The following is a 23,348-nucleotide window of genomic DNA, read 5'->3' on the forward strand; positions in this document are numbered from 1 at the left end:
GACGGACCCGGGGACACTGACCTTCCCGTGACTCTGTCCATGGCGCAAGCTCGACATGGCCCGGAGTGTCTACGGAGCATCTAACCATCCGACCCGGTAACAGAGCCATACAACTATCCGACGGCCACATCACATCTGCACGCATACTCTATGTCACACATCAATGTTATTGATCCGGCGGATCTCGAGTCCGCTTGCTCTCCCGTGAGTTGAGGCACGTTATCACCGAAAGATGACGAGTTGACAGTCTTACCAACCCATGATGAGGCTGCTATGGCGGCAGCTCGACAATGCACGTTACCAACTCATTTCAATATTTGAAGCTCAAGGAGTCCCAAAACACCGAACTATCACTGTCGAAACGCCGAAGGTCATTCTGAACCATCCCGCAACAAAGATGGGTGATGACAAATGCCCTAATTGCTTGTAATCCTCCGCCCATTTGTGCTATGGGTGATATCTTCATCTGAATTTTGTACCATGAGCGCGACATCACGGCATCGAAGTGATGACAACATGCCAGTCAGTACAAGAGATAAGGATCAAAATGTCGAAGTATAAAAGCTCACAATCGCCGACATCATGGAGATGAAATTGAGACCATCATACAATCAAGACACTCAAGCCTCATCACTACCACTGAGCCAGCAATTTGACCTAGACAATAGTCCAAAATGACAACTCCCACCATCAAAACCGTCCTCATCACCGGCTCCAACCGCGGCATAGGCCGCATCCTCCTCACTTCCTATCTTCTTAGGCCCTCTCACACCGTCATAGCCGCCGTCCGCAACCCCTCACACCCATCCTCTCAATCCCTTCTCTCACTTCCAGTCCACCCCTCCGGCACCACCCGGCTGGTCATCGTCAAGCTCGACCTAAACGAGCGCACCGACCCTGCCGCCGCCGTCAAGGAGCTCGCGGAGAAGCATGGCATCGACACCATCGATGTAGTTATCGCCAACGCCTCGGTGGGATATATCTGGCCCAAGCTCAGGGATGTCGAGGTGGATGATATCAGGGCGCATATGGAGACGAATGTGTTTGGGTTTGCGGAGCTGGTGAAGGGGTTGTTGCCTGTTTTGGAGCGTACGGCTGCGAAGAAGGCCGAAAAGGGGGAAGATAAGGAGGTGGTTTGGGTGGCGATTGGAAGTGGAGGGGGGTTTTTGAATGTGAGTTCTTCTTTTTTGGCTTCTCTGGCGTCTTCTTGGTCCATGCCATGTGTCTGGACTGTGTATCTGGAGGGATATGGTACCTGCGAAGAACGTTGTCTGAAGGAAAGAAGGGGTGATGTGACGAAAAGGAGTTGAAAGTGTCAATGATTGCGGTCTTGCTTCGTTGCTAACTAAATTGTTTTACACCATACAGAACGCCCAAGCTGCCGCCATCCCCAACGCAGCGTACGGCGTCACGAAGGCAGCCCAGCATTACTTGACCGGCAAACTGCACCCCGAGGAGCCGTGGTTGACCTCCTTTTCCATCGACCCTGGGTAAGTAAAGCCAGTTATCCATCAGTTCTTTCCCGAAAACTCTTTTTTCTTTAGCACCAGCCCAGTAGTAGGTACATCAACTAACACAAAGGCCATCCCAAACAGCTGGGTCAAGACCGACATGGGAAACGCTGGAGCACGCGCAATGGGCATCGACGAGGCGTATGGTGACCCGGAGGAAAGTATCAAGGGCATGCTGAAGGTCTTTGACGCTGCTACGAGGGAGACGCACAGCGGGAAGATGTGGACTTGGGAAGGCGAGAGCGTCCTGTTCTAGACGATGTAAACGTTGAGGAGGCGAAGGCAGAGGATGGTTTCGATATTTGGTTACCTATGTGATATTTCCGCTGAACGCAGTCTAATACTGGTTTGTTTGTTAGCTCGAGACCTCTAGTCAAACTGTTTTGTTCTATAGTTAAAGGGTAGTCTTACCTTATCTTATATATGCTGTTTTGGGAATCTGATCAAATATATTGAATCTTGTTAATTAAGGTTGGGATAGTCCGGGTCCGATCTCATCCAGTCCAACGGAGGTACTGGGTTGACAAACAAACCAGCATTAGATTGTACCTTGACACTGCGAGAGTGTGGGAGTCATTAGAATATAGCTCATGATGGTTTGGTATGAAAGCAATTCAAGGTTATAATTTACGATTGACTCTGATGCCCTCGTACATTGGTGTTAATCGTTGAGAATTGGAGATTGCTCTCCTCTCTGCCCATTGTCAATACAATGCGCTTTCGAACTATTCGAACAACCCACCTCACTCAGGTCGGACCACTATGGTCAATATTGTAGAATGCACAAATCCAAGAGGACGGTAAAGGCACGGCCCAATGACATAACCATCGTGAAGCAACAAGAGAAATAATCTATTTGTATATGCCACGGTCAGTCAGGTACTCGTTTTGCAGACGAACAGTGGACGATCTCTCCTCCATTGAGGCCTCGCAACTTATCATCGAATCGTATGAAACCTTCCATGAACATCCATCTTGGAGTCCGAAGGCAAAGAAACCTTCCATGTGATAACAGTTCACAAGTCCCAAGTCATTCCCAACCTAAGCGCCCTCACAATATCGCCCCCAAGCCTGATACATCTACCTTACCAGCAACAGCTCGCCCGTGTCGCGTGTTTTCCTACACATCTTCTTCAAGCGCGCGCTTAGGAGCGATGCGGACTGCCGCCAAAGAGGCCTCCTGATGAGGCTCCTCGGCAGTCACTCACATGACACTCCCCCCAAGCTCTCCATCAATCCACTCCTTTCCCAATCTTTTCCAGAATCTCCAAAAGGTCTCACTTTTCGGCTGCTTCATTCCGAAGAGTCGGGTCTTGAAAATGGGTCGCCGCCACGGTCGCGGCCGGATTGTTGAGGGTTTCTTGAGGCTATGTATGTTTCGACGTATGCATGTATGTACGTAGTGGATTTCCCAAAACATTGCTGCTGTGGACGTGCCCCTATTCGCAGGTTAACAAAAATTCGCCCCACAACGAATGACCCAAAGGGGCAAAGGGGAGGGAGTGGCTAGTGCATAGTGGCCAAAGTTAGGCAGTGCGGCCACTTATAGACCGCTATAAATGATGCAAACCTAACGAATTGGAAGCCATTCGCAATCCGAAAGCGATGGGATTTCAAGGCTGAGCCAGAACAATATCTCCACGGTTTTCTTCCATGATAGGGTAGATGAGCGGAAACGGAGAGAAATTTGCCATGATTAGCTGCGACGGACTTCTTGAGCTGCGACCTGACCTGTTGGCTGAACAGTCGATGACATGTCGTCTCAGTCCGTCCCAGCCTCAAGTGAACTGATCTAGTGTAAACCTTCGTCAAACCCAAAGAGACGACCGCCGTCGCTGCGCCTCTATTTCCAAGCTGGGCCAACGATCTTTGCCCAGCGGCAAAAGTTGAGGCGCGGATACCGAACGGCAAGAACGGGAACCGTACCACTAACAAGGTGATCGCCGACAGCTTATGACCGCCGCCATGCTTTTTCTACCGTGTGTGCGTGCGTGCGTGCCATTTCCATGTCCATAACCCACGTACTTCGCCATGCGGCGGCCTCATCTCCTAGGTTTTGACGTCGAAACTGTGAAAACGACACTTCTCAAGCTGGGTTTGAAGTAAACATCCAGAGATTACAACGAGATGATGCGGGATCATGTCATATGAAAATGGAATTCGGTAGCGAGTTGTTCAGCCGTCCAGCTTCCGGCCCTGATGCATATGACCTACCACTGGCTCGATATCGTCAATTTAGCTGACCGGTAGACATTTCGCTTGAAGGGTAAAAGCGGGATGAAAAACTGAACTGCTCTATTAGATGTGTGGTTGCCGTGCCGTGTTGACGGGCGGGCAGACGGGCACAGCGGGAGGCGCAAATTCAGGGTTCCGTTGAGTTTTTGAGCTGGTTGGCGAGATCGTAAACAAAAAAAATCTACACGGATGAGTATGCCTGCTGCTCTTGTATTGTTCAATCAAGGTTGGCCAAATGGGATGATGGTGACGCAATCTTCGATCAGGTTTCCGCGGTGCCGCTTCTGCTAGAGAACATATTGAGGACTGTCATTGTCTGACTGAAGCAATCACAATCACAACTTATAACTACCAACCCAAAGAATCACAACGAACACAACGAATCTCCAGTCAGCCAACTCAAAAATTGACACTCCGACGGCGGAAGCGGCACAGACTCCATTCAACTCATCTCGCCAAATCTGATCCCACCTCTAGCCGCGCCAGTCAGTCCACTGCATAGTAAAAAGGCAGAAGAGACGGACGGGTAGAAGGTAAGGTACGAAGACGGCACAGCACTTCCACTTTGGCACTGCAGCTGATCCTCTCAACCTCCACTCCACCTTCAACCCTCATTCCTTCCCGTCCTGCGCACTGCACTGCAGCATGCGATGCGATGCGATGCGATGCGAACTGCACCTTGATGGCGACTCCCTTGATGGCACAGCACAACTTAAGTTTTATAAGCGCCAAGACTCAAGAGGACAGGAAGTTGAAACGAAACGGTTGTTTGGAAGGAACGGAAGAGTGGGAGAAGATTTGGTCCACTCAGGTTGCTCCTTCCCCACGATCATGTCCATTCGAGTTTGTGGTTGCCCGGGTAGAGGACTAGAGGTAGTAGAGGCCAGCTCAGCTCACCCATCGGCGAAACATCGGCTCACCCATTGAGCGCCAAGACCGCGGCAAAATAGGCGCCCCATACTGTAAGGAAATTCTTATTGACTTGAGTGATTTTAACAATCTTCTTTAAATCTTGTTAAACTACTCCTAAATTGGTTAGCGTAAAAAATCAAAAAAAATATATATATATTTTTAGCTACTGTAAAACTTCAAAATAGAATACAATTAAAAGTATATGGCGAACTGATTAGGATTGCTTTTAAAAGAGTTTCAAAACGAGGTATAATAATAATACTATAATACTTTTTACGTTAAAAGAATTTAATATAATATTAGCCTTAACCGTACGCTACTTAATTGATAAAATTATTATATTATGTGGATTTATATAAAGTTTATAATATTACTTTAAATAGAAGAAAAATCTTCTTAATTTTTCTTCTTATTGCAAAAAGTTTAAATAAAAGAAGATTAAAGGTAAGAAATAGTATAGAAAATGGTAAGAAAGTCAGAAAATTATTTTCATAATTTCTTATAGTATAAAAGTAGGCAAATATGTTATATATACCATTAAAATCGTAAAGATATTTTTGTTACAAAATGCACTCGGGTATGCAAGGGCACAGTATGGAGGAGTTGAAGGCAAAGCTAAGATTCCATCTATGACAGAAGATTTCAGATGGGGAGAAGAAAAAAGAAAGAGAACTAGATACAAGCGTTCAAATCCAAATAAATACCCTGGTCGCACTAGCGACAGCGGGACCCACATGTGGGTCGCTGGCTGCCAGCGCCGTCACAGGGTGCCTCTTTCAAAACAAACTATATAAGACCACTTGAGCGACCGAACTGCTAGCTTCAGTTACTTGTATTCTTTTAGAACATAGCCTAGTAGTGTAGTGGTCCGTGCCACAGGTTGGCATTGGCTATATAGTGTGCATTCCGAGTTTTGCCTTGCAAGCAGAACATTGTCCTATTGTAGGTTTGGCCGTCTGGGCATATACACTCTCGCCTATCATATAAAGATAGTTATAAATTAGTTACTAACGCTTTAAAAATAATATATCAGATTTTATATTATATAATGAATTTTAACTAGTTACAAAGGAGTTTTTGATATATTAATTACGGTTATACTTTTATGTAATATAATAAGTATCAACTAGTTATAAAGAAGCTCTTACGCATTAATTATTATTATATTTTATGATATATAGAAAATTTCATATCATATAATAAGCGTTAATTAATTATGAGAGAATTTATAATGTATTAATTAATATAATATTCTTAGAAATATTAAATATATACCAACTAGTTACTAATACTTTAGAAATAATAATATAAATTTGTATAAGTGTAACTTTTAAAAAAAAATTCTATGATTGTATATAATATAATACGTACTAACTATTTACAAAGGAGTTGTTAACGTCTTGGGAATACTTTCTTCTACTTATTTTGAAATTGCTTAAAATTATATACTTTATATATAAAAAGTTTACAAATTTATTTATTACTGTTCTGAGACTAATCTAATTTTAATTTGCATTAATCTAATTAAGATATTTGAGTCCAATTTTCCATAATTGACTATTATTGAACGGCCATAATGTAAGTTCGGGTTTTAGTATACTTTTTTTGCTTCCAAGGCTTATTTTGCCGCAGTCTTAGCGCTTAATGGGTGAGCTGAACTGCCAACTTCTAGGGGTAGAGAAGAAGCACACCATTAAACCCCACTTAACTCTTTTGTAAGGTTGTGTAAGACGGAGAGTGGGTGCGCTCTGATCCTCTTATGCTTCGTTTTGGCCGGTGAGGACTGGATTAGGTGGGTGGTTGCAGTATATCTTACTCCAAATAATACTTTCCTTGCTTATTCTACTCTGTTAATGGTGCCTTTGAAAATCTGGAATACGTACGTGTACTAGTTACTGCGTAGAAGCTTTGCGTTGAACGATGTTTGGGGGAACATCAAGCTGTTTGAGAGGGGGGTGATATCGTCGTTCTTCTTTACTGTAGTGTATCAGTCTTTGGTCACCAAAGAGCTTCAACTCACATGTCGCTTCGGCGCCGTTGTCGTAGGTGTCAGTTGTCGTAGTGTACACTAATGGCATGGCAATGGTCGGTCGGGGAATAGGTATAGCCTAAACCCCGAACCACGCAACAAAAACCCTTCACCGAATGGAGCAATATAGGATGGAAGTGTTAAGTTACGTTCGGGAACTTTTTCAAATATTGTTTGATGGAACTTCTGTCCGGCTTGGTTCTCTTCATCAAACCTTTTCAGGGAGCAGATTACGACGGAAACGAGTTAACCCCCACCTAAGGAAACGCAACGCAACACATCCTGCCATCAGAGTACACACACAAATATCCCACTGACACCATGCTCAAAATGAACTACACCATCCATGTAAGCACAATGTAGCATTTATTGCGCACGCTTCTCTCTTCTCTCTCCCCCCCTCTCTCTCTCTTCTTCTTGTTGCAAAAAAAGAGAAAAAAAGATAATGCAATGCAGTTACAGTTGCAATTGAACGAGTGGAGGAGAAATGTACCAAAAGCAGAAGGTCTCATCCGGGGCAAAAGACACAGACAGAAAAACGCTCGTTTGTTTGTGTTGTGTTGCAAGTAAATAGTGGTAGTTTTCGTGACCTTTGCTTTTTATCAGTCAGTTCGAAGATGATCCTTGAGGTGCTGCAGAGACGAAAAAGTTGGCGGACCAAAGCTTTCCCAAAGCCGAAGTGCTTGAAATGCTGGGAATGGAAGGGTAAGGTATTATCGCTCATTGACACACCTCGCGCGTTCGGCTGCCTAGGGAGTTAGGTTGTAAAGTGGGAGTGGTATTTGCTGAGCACACACAGTAAACTGTGATGAATGGATGGATTGATGGGTGATGAGATTCGCGTCGTCACGATACCTTTAATGACACTTACCCAGTCTGACCAAGCGAGCGACTTCCTTCCGAGGTTGTTTTTCATGATCATGATAAGAGGCAAACAAAACACAGGGCAAAAAGCGATGAACAGCAAGTGTAGTGCAGGTAGTTCTTTAACTTGATTTGATTTCTTTCCATCTTTCCTCCTTTCAACAGGGGTATAATCCTTTCCTTTCCTTTCCTTTCCTTTCCAACCATAACAAGCCCAGCTCACGTTAAGTCCTTTTCCCCCTCCTCCGAGAGTGGTATCCTTGCCTTTCCTTTCCGTTCCGGTCAGCCATATGGGTAAAATGCTACCGTCCACCCGCCTACCCGCCTGCCTGCCATAAAAAAAACTCCATGTGATGACTGATATGCAAAAATCCAAATGCCTCCCTAAAAATGTGTTTCCCCTCCCAAAGAGTTGGACAAAAAAGAAGAAAGAAAGAAAGAAAAAGTTGTCAAAATGGGTTGGAAAGGCCGTACAATGCCATTTGCTCAATTGCTAACCCCAGTCAACAAGAAGATTGCAAGAGAAGCGGAATGAAGCATTGCCCTTGTACCAACCCGCCTTCCTCCACATCCATCCATCCATCCTATCCATTTGATCCTATCCAGTAGTGTGTCGTCGTAAAAGTCCTTTTTTCTTCTCCCTCTCCAGGTCTCAATTGCCTCGCGGCAACGTCTAGAAAAAAACTCTTAGAGTTCTTGTGTGTATAAAAAAAGGTGGTATAAGAAAGAAAGAAATTGTGTTCCAGTAAACCAGCCTGGAAGAAAACGGTGTCGTTGTCTAGATGAGCAAGTAGTCCCATCCCTCGGTCTGCATGACATCCCGCCACCTGACGTAAGGCTCTTGTGGCTGAGGAGATGAATTTCCCGCTGCCGCCTTAGACGCCTCGTACGCCGCCACGGCGGCCGCATATTGCACCCAGGTCTCGCGAAGGAGGACGGTCGTGCGTCCAAAGCTGCCCGAGCTGGCCGCGTCGCCGAGCTGGGCGATGCGGGTCTCGAAAAAGTCGCGGAAGGAGGAGCCGTCCACGCTGACGGATCCACCGATCAGGTAGACCCAGGTGAGTGAGCGGTCATACCCGTTGACCCCCGAGGGGATCAGCTGGAGGACCGCGGTGAGCTTCTCGACGAGACCCATGCAGCTGGGCTGGGCAGGGTGGAAGCCCGGGACCAGGCTGCAGAGGTAGATGCGAGCAGCAAGACGGAAGGCGGCGGTGATGTTCTTGCTCAGTTGTTTAGGGCTCAGGGTGCCGTTGGCGTTGTAAGGCTCGACGAGCGTGCCCTCGTTGATCTCGGTATTGCTGATCTCGTCGCCAAGGCCACGGACGTGCTGGCAAAGGGTAATGTCGTCCATGCCCTGGTTCTTGAGCGACTCGAGGCAGGCAATCTCCGAGATGAGATACATGACGCGGTCTTCGCAGCCCATCAACTCACGCAGGCCGAGCGAGTGGTTGTTGACCGAAAGATGCTTGTGGCGGTAGGTGTGCGCGAACATGGGGGAACTACCCAGCATGGTGGCGCCCAAGATGTCAATCCAAGACGTGAGTGTCATGTTGAAAGGGGTGTGGGCGAGAGGCTTGGCGAGATCCGATACAAGTCCAGCAAGATCGAGCTTCTGCACAAGCGATACCACCGCTTGGAAATGTTGGTGCCAGGGAATATCAGGAAGAGTATCCTCAGGACGGCCAACGATGCACTGAAAGAAAATCAAGCCAAGGGTGGCATCGAGAATTGGCTGGTGGTTCTCATCGCGATTGAGTGCCTCGCACAGCCAGGTGATGGTGGCATAGCGGTGGCGCATGATGTCGTTGTCGATCTCCTCGCTCTGAATGCCCGTTGTAGACTTGAAGTGTTGCGCCGCAATGCTCAAGCAGCAGTGCAGGTAACCCTTGTTGTTGGCCAGTGATGGGAGAATGAGCTCAGAGCTGATTGAGCCATGCTGGTTGGATTCCAGAATGGGGAAGATGGTCGGAAGAACGTGTTGCACAAAGTGATCGAAGAGCTTCTGGTCACCCTCATCCAACTCAACTGCCACTTGCGAAGAAGCCAAGGCCGGATCGCAAGCAAAGTCGAAGAAGTTGGCATTAAAAGTCTCCTCCGTCAACGACTCTCTCCGCTCCGAGAACACCTGCTCGGTCCATTCACCTTCCAGAGGGAATGACGGGAGAATTGTACCCGGAGGAGGCGGGGTCTGATATGTGCTGAAGGTTGATACTGTTGATTCACGAAGGGTCGGGACATCGTTGATGAATATTTGCCGCTCGGTCTTCATGTCGATCTCGTAGGGAGAGAAGGGTGGGAAGATGAACTCTCCATTGATGTTTATTTGTGGCGTCGCAAATGGTGTGAAATCTTGGCCATTGTGAGGGCTGTTGAAGTTGAAGCCAAAATGCGAATCGATCGAAGCGGACCTGTTGCGATCAAGCGGACCCGAAAAGGTCGCTGACGTCGGGAGCGAGTGCGAGAGGCCGGGCGGTGTGTTGATTGAGGTCTGGATGGTATGCGACGACTTCTCCGAAAGCTTCTTCCTCTTGATGATCATCTTGATCTCATCCTTGTGCTTCCTCCGCAAATCGTTGTTGCTCCACCACATTGGCCTCTTGTATTCGCATTGAAGCCCGAGATGCTTGCAAGCTGTGCACATGGGAGAACCCTCGTCGCACTTCTTCCTCCTCAGCCTGCATGTGTAACATCCTTCACGTCGTAAAGTCAGCGTTCCCGGTCCAACGTTGTCGAAGAGAAGTGTGTAAGTGATAAGATAGCGGTAGTAAAAGAGGCAAACAAACCTGTCCTTGAGCGGCGATGCATCTGTGTCTTTTGCTTGGGCGCGGCATTGGTGCCGGCCTTTGCGGTCGCCTTGGTCTTGGTTGTTGTTGTGGTCGTCATGTTGACTGAGGATGTGTTCGTGATGTCTCCGTGGTGGTTGGGGGGCCGTGTTGACATTTGTACCCTTCTTGTATGGGAAGTACCTCTTTTAGGTGAGTTATGGAGCACAGCACCGGGGACCCAGGGGGGTGGTGGGGGGTGCTAGCGGAGAGGGGGTGGTCGGGACCAGGGGTGGTGAACTTCAGCTAGGCCGAGGAAATGGGCTGGGCCTCTCTATCCTGTCGTCGGTCCAGAAGGTCCCAGGGGCAAATCGCTAGGGGGCTTATACCCAAAAACACTCTCTTGTATCAGATTATTAGATTATTTGTATCGTCGAATGAATGACTGGGTCGTGAGCAAGTCCGGCTTGCTGAGTGAACTGGGGTCGGAAGTTGGATCGATGATGAACTCGTCGAGTCGAAAGACGTTTTGACTGGGTAGCGTGAGGTTGAGTGTAATTAAAAGAGAGGAAAAAGGTTTGTTGACTGGACTGGACTGGACGACACCTAGATCTCACTATCCTTCTCTTCAATTTTGGCCTGCAGATGAGAAGACCAAACGGAAACTTGGAGAGAGAAGTGGGCAAATTCTTATATCAGGCCCGGTCGATGGGCCAGCGTGTGGTGGAATCGGTGATTGCTCACCTGTTCTATTTTTGAAAAGCGGGCTAATTAACTGCTTTTCCCGATTTGACCCCCTAGCTGCGTTAGTTGGTGCCCTACTGTACTGCCGTGGTATCGATGGTGGACGGTGGTACCTACAACGGGAGAACGCTGGTCCATGGTACACAGGCACACGCACACAACCTCACAGGCACACAGGGCTGCTGCTGGCCTGCTGCTGTCCTCACGAGGTTCCGGTTCTTCTTGCTCTTTGGACAGGGGAGGCCAAGGCATCCCGCTCATTGGTGATGGCGGTCGCCCGGAAGGTCTCACTCGGATGTGGGAGGGGACCAGGACGACCCAACAGGACCCCACCGCTGATGGTATCCAGGCCAGGGGGGATGGAAGGGCAAGGGGCACGGATGAGGGCAAGTGTCGTGCAACTAGCGGCGTGCAAGGGTAGCAAGAGGCAGGGCATGGGGAGGGATTGACAAGGTATCTCGTCCAGGGTACGGAGGCCATTCACGGAAAAAGGTGGCTGCACTCTGCAGGGGAAAGCGAAGAAGCTGTTGAGTAACCAAAAGGGCAGCTTATGCGTGCTCAAGGGCCGACTTGGCCGGAACCTCATTGGCACGGGGGTCAGCACGAGTGCAGAAAGAAGGAAGCTCACTGTACCGGCGAGAATACATGGGTAGAATCCGGGCAAAATGATGGGGAGCCAACATGGAGACAGACATGCTTGACTCTCTTTGGCAACTCCCGCGGGCTGATATCAAACTAGGCAAGCCAAAGGGTCCGCTGATCGCCAGACCTGTGACATGAATAACTTTTTTTTTGTTGTGAGCCCATAGCCGTGTTGTGTCGACGAGATTTGCCATGTATCCGTTGTGAGAGCAGGCTTTCATGTGAAGAGCCAACAGATTCGCCGCTTGGCCTTGAGATAGGGGCAGCTGAGAGGCTGACGGACAAAAAGACAATGAACTTGTCAAGACCAACAGGGTTTGATTATCAGAGATGTGATGGACAGTTGGAAGCGAAGAATGACATGCTCGCAACCGAGAAAGCGAGCACGAGAATTCGTCGACGCCAGGTGGTATTATGGCTGACTGACTGGAACAATGCAATAGTTGTCCCCTAATGCGCAACTGTGTCTTGCCTCTTCGACACACCCATCTCTGCCGTCTTCTTGCAACCCTACCTTTCTCCTCGGGGACGTCGAATGGCTGCGTTGAGAAACAGAAGAACCTCTTGAGCTCCTCCTCCCAGGAAGATGGCTTTTTTGCGTTCGTTTCTGGGTGGTAGTACGACCGGATGGCGGGACGATGGCGGACACCCAGGTCGCATGCTGGCCCGTATCCGGATCACATAACAGAGATGCGGTCCCGGTGATGATGATGAGAATGATCATGTCTTGAAGACATGGTCCGTGGGAAGAGCAAATAACAGTCGCATCGCAATAATTCCCCGGCTCCCAGTCCCATCCTATCCTCACAACCTCGGTGGAGGAGCGTCGGCTTTCGGGTTGTGGGAGGTCTTGGGTCTTGGGCCTCGAGGATCCATCTCTGGGGCTAGGACTGCTTGGGTGTTAGGGCATGGTGAGGCCCGTATCACCACCTATCGTCCACCTATCGTGCCGTCGTCGCCGGCCTGCCGAGAGATCACTTGGACACTGTTTGACATTAGGGGCGAGATCGGGCTTTCAGGAATCAGGAGGAGCCTCCGAATGGGCATTTTCTGGCGAGCCTGTCGTTGGTGTGTTGAAATGTCAAATCTGAAGAAGCCCGCAAATCATCAGGGTCTGTCAAAGAATAGCCTTCAGATTGGCCGCCTCGCTCTCCATTCAGTTCAAGAACTTGGCGTGGTGTGGCCGGCCGGGTCCAGACATAATGTTGAACCTCGCTGCAAGGCAAACATCCACTGCACCCCAAGAGAGCAGGAGCATTGACCACCTTGAGAAAGCACCCTGAATGTACCTGCTTGCTGTCGGGTGTTACCGCGACACTTGGCTGCTTTGCTGTTGAGAGCGGCCGCCACAGGTAGACGGGTAGCGAGGCAGCGACCGAGAGACCTGGCCGGTCAGAGACAGGAGGTGCTCTCGGTGGTGGTTGCCAGTCCGAAGAGTCTGTTGAATGATACAAGTGAGAAAAATCTGCAAGAGAGCCGATAACGATTGTGATTCGTCCATGATTTGGACCATCAGTGTGACGACTTTTGGCTAGTGCAGAATGGCTGCGGCCCGCGAGGCGGCATCCAGCTGAGATTGGCCCGCTCAACGAGATCGACTGGGTATTGAGCATAGATTTGGCAGGCATTAATCGAAGCTTCCTCCAATCATCTCTGTGATACGCAAGGGCAAGCTCGAGTGGGGTGCAGTGATGGGGTCGGTAGGGGTGGTGGAGTAGTGGGGATAGTGGACTGTTCTTGCCGTCGCGGGGTCTGCATTTTGTTCTCCGAAGTACGTACCTGAGCCCTTGCATTTTGCCATCCCAGACCTTGTCGTCGACTCGACTCTATCGGCCTCACTCAAAAGGATTTGCTAGACTTTTGCTCGCTTCTTTTCCTTGGCATCAAAAACCTCCTTGCTTTTTTACTGTGGCATGACCTTGTTGTCTCCATCTCTCGAACCAGCCCTGCTTGCTTGTCGAACGAGTCAATCGCAATGAGGACGGAGGACGACGACGCCGACACTGACGACGATGACTGCGAGAAGCCCGACCTATCTTTGTTGAGTCTGCCCAACGCCGATAGCGTGCACTTTGGTGTCAAGCCCAGGAGTTCGGTCAGAACACCGTCGGACACGTGATTCTATTCACCTTGAACATGACCTTGATTCCAGGAATGCCTCAGTAGCTCTCGACGGCTGGTCATGGCATCATGAACGGCTCACGGCGTGGCTCGCGACCATCAGTCGGTGGGTTAATTAACCGCTCAGCTTCCCCTTTTGGACAGATTAACCCGTTTATTGCTGACAGGACGAGCAGGATCTTCCGCCGCAGTCCCACAGCAGTCCCACACGTGTGATGGAATTTTCCCTCATTGCAGTTGTGGGCTAATTTTGGGCATAATCTGCAAGACATCCCCAAGTGGTACTTCCGACTCCGTCATCGTCCCCGCCCTTCTTAGCTGCTGCATGCAAGTATTTAGTCCTTTTGCTATTTTTACCCTTGTCTACACTCCATAGCACCTGTTTCTTTTCTCCGCACCACAAGTTCTCCCATTTGGGAATTTCGCCGATCAAGACAATTAGCCCGCTCATCTGCACTTAACACGTTCATCAAGCTGGGCCTCACATTCGCTTCCGCCATCACATCGGGGCTGACATGTCCGAGGTCACCGAGCGATCACGACTGTCGACCTTACATGGGATTTGTGCTGACATCCCCCACAAGAGATTTGCACGCACCAAGACTTTTAGGTGCGATCTGTGCGGCGCATTTCGAGCTTCCATCCTTGAAGCATTATCGACGATCATAAACGATTCAGTTGCAAGGACATCTCACTTCGACGTTGTTGAATGTTTGTTTACTCCTCGCATATCACAGCAAGGGGCATTGTCTCGGTAACTACGGCACCACGGCATTCATTCTGAGATATGACGTTCGTCTGAAGCTGAGCGACGTTCCGGGCTTGAGAGAGGCGCACGGAGAACATGTCCTAAACGGCAAGGTCACGGTGTGATAGCACATCTTCATTTCGCTCACCTTCGTCCTTGCGGGGTTAGTGCCAGATTCTGGCCGCGCTCATCAGCGGAAAGGACCGTTCGTTAGTACGGTGTAGCTCGCGGAGGCGGACAAGGGGCTATCTTGTGGTGTTTTTCAGATTCACCGCGAGAGCCGTACCCAGTCCAGTCGGTACACATGTGGCGTACAAAGTACGCGAAGGAGCCCAAATCTCCGGCATCACACTTTGCCACGAATCGATAATGGCCTCGCCAAATGTCAGAACGACTAATCATCACGGTGAGCATTGCAATCATGGGGACAATGATCAGACTCACCGTGAATGAGCAGTGGTTACGCCAAGAGCCAGTCACCGATCGATCTTCAATTGCGTCGTTATACGGCTCCGATGTCTCCGCCAGCAGTCTCACACTACAGTTAAGCTTACGGGAATTCCCTTTCACAACGGGAATAAAAACTCTTGAAAAGAGCCAATCAGAGGAGAATGTAACGATCTGAAAGTTGTGATCAAAACACGTGAGGGGACTTTTCCTGAAACGGACTCACAAACCACGGGAAGTGAACCTCATCCCGCAAACCCTCACTGTGACCCCTGTCAGCGTGAAGATCCTCATGAAAAAAATGCTGGCAGCGATGACCGTACACAAGTTCATCGAAAGCGAGTCCGATATCCGTTGATGGCATGGATCCCTCTCCGCTTGCAAGCGAGATATCGAAGCTGCAAAAAGCAATTATTCCAACGGCCTCGAAAAGCTCGGTGATACGGGGTCATAAAATCAAAGACATCGCAGGACAACTGGCCTACGCTAAGACCTAACGGTTTTCTTCGAAGGGTGGTCAACACGAGGTTGGAACAACAAGATGGGTTGGACAAGCTGTACTGTATGTTGTTTTAATCTCTTTCCCTTTTGGGATGCAAGATCAGTTATTGACCAACCACCTCTCTAGGAATCTTTCATAGCCAACTTTTCACTTCGTCTCTTCTACCCCTCTTTTCTTCCACACCTTTTGCCCCTCCCCGGCCATCATATCATCAACTATCTGGGGCCCTGGTCAACCTATCAACCTACCAAGCCAGGCAAGCCGAAGAGGAGCTCAGCATTCAGTCTCGTCAGTGAATGGACCATTTTGAACCCAGCCCAGTGTCCGCAAACCGAGGAGCGAGATGATTCAATGCAACGCGAAAATCTGTCACTCCAATTTCGAAATGTGACTGTGACATGAAAGATCGATGATTGCGGAGACACGGTATCATCAACCACATATTTGCAAGGGCTCTCTTCAGCAACAGAGCCTGGATGTGAGCAATACGGGTTTCTCAAATGTGATTGCAAACCAAGGCAACACTTTTGTTTGCGATGCCCGATTTCCAATGGCGTAATTTGCATACAAAGGAGTGTATCTGAAAGCTGAAGTCGAACAACATATGCGATCCACACAATATCACATTAAATCAGCAAGCCAATACTACCTCAGACACGCGAACTAACCTCAATCTGCAGGGTAAAAAGAATCCTACGAGGATTGCCGGAGAGAGGGAACAACCCTCGCTTCTTTTTGCTAAAATCTACCGCACAACAGGCCACGGACTCATCAGTCTCCGAACAAGGATTCGTATCTCTTTTTTCTTCGCGATGCCACTTCCCGCGGTGTTACACAATCACAAAGGAAGTCGGCCACTTACAGTCCCAGCTCCCAGAATCCGGACCAAAAGCTCTCCAGGTTTTCTGGTGGCTTCCGACAAATCTGCGAACAGGGTGGCCGCTTTTGCGGTTGCAGAAGGGAAGTCCTCTTTTTGAGAAGTCAAATTCTTTGTGGGTGCTGCGTTACAACTGCGAAAAAGAAGGTTGCAGTTGCGTTCATGGAGGAGCCCAGTTGCAACCACTATCCACCACGCTTTTCCACAACGGACTGGATAACTGTGCCTTACAGACGCCGAAAACTCAAAATCGCCCCTCTTTCTTCTGCTTCTCGGTCTCCTCCATTCTCTGCGGCCTTTTCACTTGAAGACGGCCGCATAGCGTGAATGTCATGTGAAATCGAAGACTCACACCAATGCTTCCTCGGAAAGTGATTGGTGGGGTAGAAGGGAAACTGATATCTGAGGTTCTTCGGGTGGGTGGGATCGGTTGGACATTCACACAGGCTCACAGGCTTCCAGAGCCGAAAAGACCACGAGAATACAAGATGAGTTTTTAACGCAGACACAAGTGTGCACATACACCGAGGAGAAACATTGCACCCGCGCCGCGGAGCCGGAAGCTATTTTGCTTGTTACTAACGATTATCTTACCAGACAAAAGAAAGATGCCACATGAGCGACACGAGCAACTTTGAACGGGAAGCACACCCGGGGTTGCACCAGCACAGGAGTAGGAGCATCAGTTAAAAAATAGGTAACCTTGATGGTACGGTGATGGAGCTCCACACATCTATCGAGGAGATGTGAATTACTTACCGGACTCAAACAAACTTAAGGCATCTCTTCTAAGCCATCAAAAACTCTGGAATCAACTAAATCGCGATATCAATCCCATCGCTTAAAGCATCTTGTTTACCAGTAGCAGTTGAAGCAAGGTAGGGAGTATCTTACACCAACACCAAATCTGAGATCTAACAGATCCCTTTGTGCCGTGTATCTCTACAATACCTTATGCTTGTGTGATGACTTGCACACAACCAAACCAACCCGCGTCGACAACTGGAACCCCCAAGAAATTTCAATAACCATCATCAACCATTCCCAACCACCACCACACATGAAGCACATAAGCAGTGAGATGGGTCTCCCGCCGCCCCTCCATGTTCGGTTGAACAATGTGAACAATAATGTGAGTGATACTGCATTGGATGGGGGTCGTCTTTCGTCAACCAACTTTCCAGATCTCGACAAAGAGAACCTATCAGAACAACCACTTGATTTCTTGCGCACGAAAAATCGCCCCCTTTTCCACACACACACACACGTACACACCAGCTCACTTGCTGCAGTGCACGGTGCAATGTAAATTAATCCCAATCTCGACGCAGGAACATTAACAAATATCTGATGTACTATCTCTTCAAAACCATCACTGGTTTAATCTCAATGCGATGTGAAGATGCTGTGCGAAGACACTCAGGCAGGCACGCAGGCAGACAGGCAGTCTGAGATTGTTGAGATATGAATTATGATCCCCCGTAACGTAGGTGCTTGTTAGCAGACCTACATCAACCACTGTCACGACATCCAATCTCGATGCAGTATCACCATATCCCATTTCACACAAACTCAGAACCCTCAATATGCGGATGCATATCGACTTGAGCTTTGCACCTTCACATTTCACATAAATGAAAGTCAATTCCTATATCTTCACCATTGCAGACTGGGCGGGCGAGTGTGCAAGACAGAGCTTGTAGATATGTCCATATGAGTCGGGTCATTCCGGGCGGCATATCCTACCCATATACTATTAAACCTGAAAAGAACAATATAAGATATAACAATAATCTAACCATAACGGTCATAACTAGGGTAACGGTATAAAAATATATAAGAATGACAATCGACTTACACTTTACAATTTAAATTAAATCTATAATTAATAATCCACACAAATTGTTATTTTTACCCTCTCTATAACCTTGTCAGCAGCTGCCTAATATCCACCTTAGCACCCCTAACAAGCCTCGCCAGCTCATAATACCTCTTAACAAGAGTGTCATCTCCTTAACGGCTAGCACGTTTCATCTTCTAGAAACCAATACTCTCTAGCGCAATTTACAAAACTTATTCCTCTTTACTGCCTATAACAAGTCTATCAATCCACTACATTTCTACCTTATTAGCTAATATTATTACTTCTTAAAATCATATTAAAACTATTAAAAAATTAGTTACAAAATATAACCTAGAGTATATGCATAATACTAACGAAACTACTCTCTTTTAATTAATAATTCCCGACCTTACACTAATTACTAAATCGCATGTAGAATTAAAAAAGAAAAAGGATAAAACTACAATACTCCTTTATATTAGTACAATTAGTACCTATAAACTCAATCTTAAAATTGTGGACAATACTAAAAACCTTCGCCTATTTGATAAAAATAAAAAGTTTATCGCTAACCTTCTTATTATATAGAAGAATACTGAAAAAGTATAAATAATAGCCTTAATTTTTATAAAATTTCTATATTAGTTCAACTGTTAATGTCACAGGTTGACATTAGCTATATAGTGTGCATTCCGAGTTCTGCCTTGCAAGCAGAACATCATCCTATCTTTTGTAGGTTTGGCCGTCTGGGCATATGCACCCTAGCCTGTCATAGTATGTTCTGCTTAAACGGTGGGTTCGATTCCCGACCGTGGCAATTTCGAGGGCGATTTTGGAATACTCTTGTCGGCACTTAGTCGAGCACAGCTCCTAAGAATGCAATGACAATTGAGGACCATGTATGCAAATCGAAGAGTACCGAAATGCCACGTATCGGCCCATTGGAAAATGTCCAACTTAGCGGGAAGTTGCATTTTCAGGTAGTGCTATATAAGCTGTCGCATTGCGATAAATCCTCCGCGACATTGTCGCCCTCGGAAATGGGGCCGGGGCCGGGGCCTTATCTTGAAGATTATCGAAAGATAACTTCGCTTTAAGGGGAGGTAGTGTCACAGGTTGACATTGGCTATATAGTGTGCATTCCGAGTTCTGCCTTGCAAGCAGAACATCTGTGACAGGCTGGGGTGCATATACCCGGACGGCCAAACCTACAAAAGATAGGACGATGTTCTGCTTGCAAGGCAGAACTCGGAATGCACACTATATAGCCAATGTCAACCTGTGACAACATCGTCCTATCTTTTGTAAGCTTGGCCGTCTGGGCATATGCACCCTAGCCTGTCATATTACTATTATTATCTAATATAAAGAATAGCAAGTGTATATAGATTTAGTGTATTTGGCGATGCTTAGAAGATGACAGAAGCTATTATTCTAGGATTAATTGAAATCTAGGAACGAAAAAAAAGAAATAAACCCTAAATTCGTACTTTGAGAACAATTTTACATTTAAAACGCTATAGAAATTAATTAATTAATACCTATACGTTATTTTCTAACGATTTTTACCTCCCATCAGCAATTTTAGTACGTAAAATCCAGTTTTCTTCAATTAACAATAATTAAAGAATAATAATCAAGAGCTTGAGAACATATAATATCGTTATTTGCAGATTTAATAATATGTAGTTCTCTTTATCTCCTATAGATACGAGAGCATTATTGCATACTACAAGCAAGCAAATCACTAAATTCTTTTGAGAGATTCTTTTCTTCCACTGTGTGCCGTGGATGGAAACATATATACATACCCGTTTTTCTCACACCAATGGTTTAAAATGTTTTCCTTTCCTTTTTAGAAGAGTTTGATGGATGATGGATTGCGATTTTGTCTCATATCCCAAAGAAAGTTAACGATGATAAGAAAAAGCGCGAAAAATTAATCACAACGTGGGGTAATTGATGACCCCAAGACAAAGACTCCTTCTATGGACTGATTGGTCTCAGCATATGGAAGCTCTAGAATATCTCTTTTTTCATTATCAGATTGTCACGGCATGGCAACGCCGCAGTACTGCATGCTGCAACCTGCCCGTTGCCGTCTCTGCGTCTGCGCTCAATCTGCACTCTATAGGACACACACTCAGCAGATGCTAGAAACCAAATGCCAGCGTCCAAGTGGTCAGTTTGGGTCTTTCGTTTCACGAAACACCACACCCACGACACCTCTACCCCTTTGAAAGGATTGCGTCTTCGAAGATTGACTGTTGAATCGCAAGCAAGCAGACAAGGTCCAACCCAGCATAACCCAATTCGAAAAAAGAATCTGAGTAGCACGGATATTTACCTACCTACAGCTTCCATCCATATCCATGTCCTTGTTCTCTAACCCGCATCTGCCCGTTGCTGGCAACAACAATGCGCATGGTTTTATATCCTGTGTTACACACCTCGTCACTACTCTTTCATCAAGGCTTCTGGAGCCTGATAGGTCAATTCCGATTCGCACGACATGGAAGTTTGGCTGAGGAAGAAAGAAAGACATCTGGTGGTTAATGTTCCTTTCCGAGACACTGTTGAGAAGGTTGTGTGTGGCTTGCAGTTGCTGTGTGTCTTGGGAACGGTTGAGTTGTCAGTCAAGGCATTGAGACATTTCGCCGTCGGCGTGAATTGTGAGGTTGGTAGTTCTCGAATGTGTCCGAGCGTGAGTCGTCGGTGCCGATGAGACGAGACAAGACAATCTGGGATGGAAGAGGCCGAGACGGAAGCCACATGTTCATCCCAACTGTTTTGCTGCTGTTTTTCTCTTTTTCGTCTATTCTTTTGACTTCGCCGATATCCGGACCGAAGAGATGGGATGCTTGCTAGCTCTTGACTCTTTTTTTTCTTTTCTGAATTTACTTTACCACACACAAAAACGACCCTATCCGCGTACAGTACAAAATTAAAGGAAGGAAACAATTTAACACCCATCATCCCGAAACCCATCAATCCCACGGACTGGAAAGAGCAATGGAGGAAGTAGCAAAGAGTCGGTGTGTGTTTTGCCTTCCCTGTTCCTCGCAGCCGTTGTTCTCCGTTGCACAGCCTCTATATCTGCTTCAAAAAGAGAAGATCAGAAGTCGTAAACAGTCAAAGGCCGTGAAGAGAGAAGAGGAAAAAAAAGTTTGAGTTACCCAGCGTGCGTGGTCCATGAAATGCGTCACGATGCAGGCTTTGGGTCTTCCGTCTCCTACGCTGCCTGCAGGGCCTTGCTGCTGTATATACGTACACAACGTGGACGCTTAGTATGCTGTGTACTAGGCCGCCCGCCGAGCGACCACCTTTTTTAGTGGGTGGGTAGCCACAGTTACAGTGCTTTTTGTGAACTAAAGTCAGCGGCCAGGGTGCACCGCATTGGATTCCATTTGCCCGTGTGCGGGTGCCTTTTCAAGAATTCCGTATTGGGCTGGGCAGTGAGGATATCATCGGCGTCATCGGGCTTTTTTTCCTTCACGGCCTGATGGTGATGAAGCAGAAGACTACGAGCAAAGGTCTTTTTGTCGAACTCGCAATCCACAACGTATAGCTTGTACTGTCCATGTTGTAGCTTGTTGTAAGGTAGGCATGTGAGAGACACGGGAACATGCTTATGCCGCCTGTTGTACCCAAGAGAAAGAGAGAGAGAGAGAGACAGAGCGTTCTCGTAGCAAGCAAGCATTGCAATACCTATTGGCTTCTGTTTGGGTCCCACACCTGGTCAAGGTACAGGTTAGGGTAGCCTGATCTTACTGTGATGCCTCTCCACCATGTCGAATTTTTGCGGTTTTTTCGCCTCCTCATCTTCCTTGTCTTTGTGTGTCTTGGTGAGGAGAAAAATTGGTTCCCATGGAAATAGCAATAGCGGTCAAGATTTCCCCTTTCACCCATCGTCGACGCCGGTCACCCTTCCGAGGTCAAGAGGTCTCGGGCAAGGGCATGAGATGTGAGGCTGTTGGTGCCCTGGCCAGGTCCCCTGGCAGTTGCGCGGCGCGCGGGATTCACCTCGGGAGGGAACTTGCGAGAGGCGGGGTTGAAGCTTGCCCGTGCTACGGCAGAAGATTGACGGACGGAGCTAGGATCAGAGCTGGAGAGAGAGAGGGAGAGCTGTGACAGTTCAGGGCTTCCCTGGACTCTGCTAACTCTGCCGTACCCTGCCCTGTGTGTTGAGTCAACAATGCATTGTAGCAGCTAGCAGCTAGCTAGCTTCATGCTCCGTGGACGACAGGATGAGGACCCTGGTGTTCAGTGATCTACAAAACAAGAACCGAGATTTCTCTGATATTGGGCAGCAAAACGTTTTTGACATCTCGGCGGTGCCAAAAGTGCAAAAAACTTGGTAGGCAGAAATGGTTGGCGTCTGTGGTTGATGCCCTTCGGATCGGCTGACCTTGAGGCTCGGTGAACCTACCGCCTATGATATGCCGGCATGCAAGCTTTACCACCTCGCGTCGATATCGGACCTCCTCTTCCCTGACCTTTGGTGTTAAGCACAAAGCAGGATCTGAGAAGCCGCAAACCGAAGCACATGACTTTCGCCTTGTCTATCGCCCTGGATTCAGCGGGGATGGGTAGCGGCTTTGCGGCCTTGGGCTTCCACGAGATGTCTATCGGGTTGCGACACGCTTGGCGACGGGCAATGGCATGAGGAGAGTTGGGATCGCGTTGAGGCATGACTCTTTTTCACGCAGGCGACGGGATTATAGCACACCGCAACATGCCTGTCGCCACCTCGGTGGAACATGGAGAACATGGCCGGTCCCGAACGAGATCGTTGTTGAGTCTTGCTGTTTTTGACTTTTCGAGGTCTTGGGCCGTGAGCCGATGTTATTACCAATCTGGTCAAGCTGTTCGCTGTCAGTCAACGGGAATCTAAAACTCGGGTTTCTCGTTTCAATTGTCGAGTTTGGTTTGTCCACTCTTGCACATGTCATGTGTTCTTTGCTCTATGCCCTGCGTGTCATCCTTCTTGGGTTGCTTCACCAGGCCATTGGGTGAGAGCGAAAAGCGTTGAATGCAGGAACAGGCCAGAGCATGCCAGAGTATCGGGGCAAATTGTCCTGATGGGGACAAGCGCCGTCTGTGAGCTGATG

General features: G+C 47.8%; 4 protein-coding genes across 4 annotated transcripts; 2 read left to right on the forward strand and 2 right to left on the reverse strand.

Moving 5' to 3' along the window:
* Positions 1–674: 674 nt before the first annotated feature.
* SMAC4_00337 (uncharacterized protein) lies at positions 675–1,872 on the forward strand (the record flags this gene model as incomplete). The annotated part of the gene is made up of 3 exons (XM_003351744.2): positions 675–1,133; positions 1,369–1,490; positions 1,596–1,872. 3 exons carry the CDS (start codon positions 675–677, stop codon positions 1,765–1,767), a joined length of 753 nt encoding a protein of 250 aa, XP_003351792.1. The 3' UTR covers positions 1,768–1,872.
* Positions 1,873–7,665: 5,793 nt separating this feature from the next.
* SMAC4_00338 (uncharacterized protein) lies at positions 7,666–10,980 on the reverse strand. The gene is made up of 2 exons (XM_003351745.2): positions 10,335–10,980; positions 7,666–10,242 (listed from the first exon to the last, which is right to left on the reverse strand). Exons 1-2 carry the CDS (start codon positions 10,489–10,491, stop codon positions 8,330–8,332), a joined length of 2,070 nt encoding a protein of 689 aa, XP_003351793.2. The 5' UTR covers positions 10,492–10,980; the 3' UTR covers positions 7,666–8,329.
* Positions 10,981–13,674: 2,694 nt separating this feature from the next.
* Positions 13,675–14,036, forward strand: SMAC4_00339 (uncharacterized protein; the record flags this gene model as incomplete). Its single annotated transcript, XM_003351746.1, has 2 exons — positions 13,675–13,789; positions 13,948–14,036. The coding sequence occupies 2 exons, from the start codon at positions 13,675–13,677 to the stop codon at positions 14,034–14,036; spliced, it is 204 nt and encodes a 67-aa protein (XP_003351794.1).
* Positions 14,037–22,093: 8,057 nt separating this feature from the next.
* SMAC4_00340 (uncharacterized protein) lies at positions 22,094–23,331 on the reverse strand. Its single transcript, XM_003351747.2, has 2 exons — positions 22,734–23,331; positions 22,094–22,409 (listed from the first exon to the last, which is right to left on the reverse strand). The coding sequence occupies exons 1-2, from the start codon at positions 22,927–22,929 to the stop codon at positions 22,159–22,161; spliced, it is 447 nt and encodes a 148-aa protein (XP_003351795.1). The 5' UTR covers positions 22,930–23,331; the 3' UTR covers positions 22,094–22,158.
* Positions 23,332–23,348: the final 17 nt, after the last annotated feature.

The sequence above is a fragment of the Sordaria macrospora genome, chromosome 1, assembly GCF_033870435.1.
Source record: "Sordaria macrospora chromosome 1, complete sequence".
Taxonomy (NCBI): domain Eukaryota; kingdom Fungi; phylum Ascomycota; class Sordariomycetes; order Sordariales; family Sordariaceae; genus Sordaria; species Sordaria macrospora.

Bases quoted from the DNA above. Each gene is read 5' to 3' on its own strand.
- SMAC4_00340 (XM_003351747.2), bottom strand. From the start codon at position 22,929: ATGCCTCAACGCGATCCCAACTCTCCTCATGCCATTGCCCGTCGCCAA. The intron at 22,410-22,733 runs GTCAGGGAAGAG...CACACAGGGCAG, and splicing joins CTTTGTGCTTAACACCAAAG to GGTACGGCAGAGTTAGCAGA.
- SMAC4_00338 (XM_003351745.2), bottom strand. From the start codon at position 10,491: ATGTCAACACGGCCCCCCAACCACCACGGAGACATCACGAACACATCC. The intron at 10,243-10,334 runs GTTTGTTTGCCT...TACGACGTGAAG, and splicing joins GCATCGCCGCTCAAGGACAG to GATGTTACACATGCAGGCTG.